This window comes from Monopterus albus, unplaced genomic scaffold (assembly GCF_001952655.1).
Source record: "Monopterus albus unplaced genomic scaffold, M_albus_1.0 scaffold58.1, whole genome shotgun sequence".
NCBI classification, from domain to species: Eukaryota; Metazoa; Chordata; class Actinopteri; order Synbranchiformes; family Synbranchidae; genus Monopterus; species Monopterus albus.
This window is the reverse complement of record NW_018127938.1, coordinates 930,368-935,861: the sequence shown is the minus strand read 5'-3', so window position 1 is coordinate 935,861 and position 5,494 is coordinate 930,368. Positions and strand designations below refer to the sequence as shown.

General features: G+C 40.8%; 1 protein-coding gene across 1 annotated transcript in view; it reads right to left on the bottom strand.

Moving 5' to 3' along the window:
* LOC109961686 (DNA replication licensing factor mcm4-like) overlaps positions 1–2,549 on the bottom strand; it is an 8,704-nt gene extending 6,155 nt beyond the window's left edge. Inside the window, exons 1-2 of the mRNA XM_020602698.1 lie at positions 2,490–2,549; positions 1,447–1,459 (exon numbers count right to left, since the gene is read on the bottom strand). Of these exons, the coding sequence (XP_020458354.1) occupies positions 1,447–1,459; positions 2,490–2,549 (73 nt within the window). The remainder of the gene's footprint in view (positions 1–1,446; positions 1,460–2,489) is intronic.
* Positions 2,550–5,494: the final 2,945 nt, after the last annotated feature.

Sequence of the window (5,494 nt, the reverse complement as noted above, 5' to 3'; positions counted from 1 at the left end):
GGGACGAAATCCGTACACTACGTACGCTGGCAGCGATAAACCAGTCTAAACCGGTCTAAGGACCCCCGAAAATGGCAGCAGTGAAGAGACATGCTTACGAGGCACAATTCAAACTACAGTTACGCGGTTGTAAATGGGAATAGAGCAGCTGCGAAAGAATTCAAAATCAATGAATGTATGGTTCGGAAGTGGATTTGTGGGAGAACATTGATTAAAAAATAATGTGATTGTATTCTTAAATAGTAGAATAAAGTTCAACTAAACTCACTGTTTTGCTTCCGTTACGTTTTAGCATGCGCCTTATAATCCGGTGCGCCTTATGGTGCAGAAAATACGGTACATAAAATCATTAACATCATTAGATAAATTGATATTTACCACACATGAAAGGTCTTACACTTCATCCTGCCCTCCATCACTTCCTCTCTCCTCACTCTGAAAGATAAATAGAAGACCAGAGGAGCTGTAGCTCAGTTTAAAAAAAAACTAAGGCACAGATGATTGGTTCATGACTACTATATAAAATGTAATTAAAGCAAATAAAATTATACTTACCCGTTCGAGATGTTAAGATGCCATTATGCACCCAACTCATTGCCTCTCCTCCTCTCTACCTGTTTCTTTATTCCTTTTTCTCATCTTTTCATGTTATTTCTATATGATTATCAAAATACTTGTGAATTTATTGTAGGTGATCCAGAGTGCAGCCTGTATGTGAGATGGAAAAGTGTTTGTAAATCAGAGATTAGCTAACGAACAGACAATGTGGAAAATGATTTTGATGGCACATTTTATATTTCACATTTATGGTTTGGGATCAAAGTACCAACTCTTTTACAGTCAGATTTACAAATACAAATTGTCTGTTAACAGACAATGCGTTATGTTTTATATCTCATATCAGCATTCTTCACATAAACGTGACCCATATTTAATTTGAGGTTAAAATTTATTCCAATTGAGCTTATTTCTAACTAGAAATAATAAAAGTTTATGGTCTTACCTTTACTTGTACACGAAATCCATTTGTCAGCTGGTATGTATTACAAACCCTTTTACCGTTCAAATCCAATATTAAAACAAATGTTTTCAATAAAGAAGATCCTTCTGGACAAAAATGTCCAGACTGTCAAAAATGTTTTGATTGGAAGTCCAGATTTGCGAATTTTCTCATCTTGGAAATGTAATCTTCCATTTTGATAAGGCGTAAAGGAAATATAAACAAGCTACATAGCTTCCCTGGTGAACCACAGACCTCCATGGATCCCTGCGCACTGGTTGAACCTGTATACCCATGCTCAAGCACTCCCCCCTGGGCTACACAATTCAAAACCACCCAGCCACATCTCCGCGCCCCTGGTACTCCAAATGGAGTGGTACTACACTGTGTGGGAACAGAAATTTTAGCACTTATAGATATTTATCAGTTCAGACAGCGACTCTCACCTATGGTCATGAGCTGTGGGTCATGACCGAAAGGACAAGATCTCGGATACAGGCGGCCGAAATGAGCTTCCTCCGCAGGGTGGCTGGGCACACCCTTAGAGATAGGGTGAGGAGCTCAGTCACTGTAGAACACAGCAGTAGAACCACTGCTCCTCCACATCGAGAGGAGCCAGCTGAGGTGGCTCGGGCATCTGTTTGGGATGCCTCCTGGGCACCTTCTTAGGGAGGTGTTCCGGGCATGTCCCACCAGGAGGAAGCCCTGGGGAAGACCCAGGAAATGCTAGAGGGACTATGTCTCTCGTCTGGCCTGGGAATGCCTCGGTATCCCCCCGGAGGAGGTGGAGGAAGTGTCTGGAGAGAGGGAAGTCTGGGCATCTTTGCTCAGACTGCTGCCCCCGCGACCCGGTTCCGGATAAGCGGAGGAAAATGGATGGATGGATAGCGTACACCTGTCCACACTTAGAAATTATTATTAGTTCCAACAGCGAAGCAGGTGAAGGAAGCAATAAAAATACAACAGGAACACAATATAATGCAATTATACATGTGCAAAATGAGCATGTAAACGGTACAGATGGAATTATATGAGGTAGATCCTGAGTCAGCTGTTTAGGAGTCTGATGGCAGTGTTAGGACCGTGTTAGGGAGGGTGAGCGAGCAAAAAATATGAGAACGGACCCAGATGGCTGACTTCAGTGCAAGCAAAATTTGATAAGAGCCTGGCCGGAGATGTGTGGTTCTCCATGGGTGAAGCACAGTGCAGCACGGCCTATTTGGAGCACTATTTATGGGGACAGAATAAAGCAAAGTGTGCCTGGTTCTCCATGGGTGAAGCAGAGTGCAGCATGGCCTGTTTGGGACTTAGAAAAATGAATGACCTGTGGTCTTGGTACTCAATATTGGGACTTAGAAAAATTTCTGTTCCCACACAGTGTAATACCAGAGGCATGAAACTCCATTTGGAGTACCAGGGGTTTTAAATTGTTTAGCCCAGGGAGGGGGCTTAAGTGTGGGTACACAGGTTCAACCGGGGCGCCGGGTACCTGGAGCTCTGGTTCACCAGGGGAGCTAGCCGGTTCCTTTACCCCACTATGGAGCTCCATTCCCGCAGTACTCCCTGGTGATAACGAAGCATAAAGTCTCTGGGGCTTTGGTTCAGACTATTTATATGTAAATATAATGTATAGTCCACGTAGGTTCAGGTCAACAGCTTTTTTTTCTTTTGTCAGTTTTCTTTTAGTAAAAATCTAAAAAAGGGTCAAGTTGACCTGGGCACAACACAAGGGTTAATACATTCAATTATTTTATTTAGAATGAAAGTAAAAATCACATGCAATTACAAACACCTTTCATCTAGACACGCTTTTATTAGGAGATAGAAACCACCTCAAGGCATTTTACAAACGAACACATTTATTAGCACAAGATACATGAATGTCACTGTGTTAGTGTTTTGTATCTTATTTGCAGCAATATTAGGGCAATATTAGTGTCCTGTCCCCCCTTGAAGGTGAAGTTAATTTCATTTTCTATATAGCGGCAGATCACAACACAGAAAAAGGCATGATGAAGTTGTACTAAAGTCAGTGGCATTAGCCACCAAGCTATGGATTTAAGCATTTTCAGGGCAATTCTTCAGCAATCAGCATCCACACACATTTTCTTCAGGAAATGCATTTGTCTAGTTATACACTAAAACATTATTTATAGACTAAACTAGGGTTCACAGTCCTTCTTGTTCAGTGATTACACAGTCATTTTTACAAATTATGATTGCGCTGTGCACGCACTGTTAATCTAGACATCTCATGTAACCCTGTCTTTTGATTATACAAGCAAGCACATCATTCCCACACACTATAATCACTGTGATTATTACAGTGTTTCATTCTGAATATCCACTTCATGCAGTTGTATGTTCTGGTTATGTCACAACCTATTCAAGTCTCCTGGAAACATTTCAGGAAGAGATAATGTAAAACTGTCTGTTTTTTAGCATATGCTATTCCAGTATAGTTTTGAAGTGACTTGCTTCTAAATTGTTTGTGTTTTACAAGCACACTGAATAATGACTACAGTATACATGTGGTAATGGTACTTTGTGGCTGTATACAATTAATTAATGTAGCAGTGTAATCTCCTTATTTCTTGAAATGTATATTAGCAGCAGGGAAACAAACTCTTTCTCCTTTTCTCTCTCTTTTATTTGCTACTACAATTATTTTGCTCTCCATACGAAAGATAACCTTAAATATAAAATGAAATGTGTAATTAAATATTAATTTTAAGTTAGCCTTATATCCAAAAAAGTATGTTTACTCATTCACAAGGGAATTTCACATTTAAGAGATCGCATGTAAAGAAAGCAGTGCAGAGCAAACTCTTGTTGCCATCAGCACACTAAATGGAATGGCAGCACTGACGGTGCTGGAGCAAAACACATTGCCTTGTTCTTTTGACATTGGATGCTATCCCACAGGGAACATTTGACAGATACTCTATCATCACACCGGGAAATAAACCAAATAAAAATAGGTAGGTCACAAGTGCATTTTTTTTCTTATTAGCCCAAAACTACATATTATAGCAGGCAGCAGGACAGCCATGCTGTTTTCAGAGGAATAATCCTCTTGGAAGATTAAACAGCGGTTTCAAAGATAGTTTTAACAGGAGAGGGATTAAATGTTTGAACCAAACTCTTATCGGTTAGCATCATCAAATGTTGGCTAAATCTCAAAGGACAGAGGGAAAAATTGATTTCAGATGATCTGTTTGGTGTACATGTGAATGCAGAGCTGCACAGTAGCAAAAGACTGGGAGACAGAGAGAAACCTCTAGGCAGTTTACATCTGTATAAAATTATTGGCCACAGCACAAACACACACAAAGAAACCCTCCAGCCAAGTACAGTAATATGCCTATGTATGACTGCATACACTTGGAAATCCACTTCAAATGCCGGAAAATAAAAACGAAGGCTTACACTTCCACACAAATCTATACATAAGGATATTCACATACACCCACACTCTCACATGCAACTCTGACTCACTGACACACTCCTGCATAGAAGCCAGTCTCTGAACACCCACAGGACCAAAGCTACAGGCCAAATGTGTTTAGTGACTCCTTTTATGCAGACGCCTTTCTGCTTGGTATGGCAGCTAATGCAATGTAATTAAGACGGCATCGCACAGACACATTTTGAGGGCTGACACACAGCCAGGGGGCAAAAAGTCCCGTTACTCCAAGTGCAAAGTAAAAATGAATACAGAGCAGTGAGGAATATGTTGTTGATGCAAATCAGCTGTGAAACTAGGCATGAGTGTGGAATGAAAGGAAATGTATGGGAGCCTGAGTGCCTGCTTCACCTAGATAAAGTAAAATGTCATTGAAAAACACAGTGCAGCTCACTTCATTTTTGATATGTAGACTTCATAACACCACACTGCTGGTTCGGTGCTCAGGGATTGGACTCATTAGTAGTTACACCCCCTGGAAAGGCTCTAGTATGGAGAAGTCAGCATCATTTACGGAAATGAGGAGTAGCAGATAAACAATTTGTTTGCTTCCTTCATCTGGAGATAAAATTGTGAACACAAAACCAGATTTAACAACAAGCATAGACCAAAAAAGAAATAAGCTGGCCAAAATGAACAAAACCAGGGAAGCCACCCAGGTCAGCCACAGTAACTGAAACAAAGCCATGAAAACAGGACTAGCAGACCCAGCACACCGCAAGAAAATAAACCAATGAAAACAATTCAGACTGGGCACACTCAGGCTGTCGCTCCTGAGGTCAGTGGGTGAGAGAGTGAACCAGTTTCACCCCCCATTTTCAATCAAACCACTTTGTCTACACCTGAAAGAAAAACAATGAGTAACACACTACCAAGGCGATGGCACATTATAAGCAGCAAGGGGTGTAACAGAGGGATACACCACATTCACAAGTGTTTCAGTCAGTAAAAAATAAACCACATTATGTTTACTTACTATTCACAATCTCCAACAATCTACCCACCTAAATAACAGTCTTGTGTTAGTT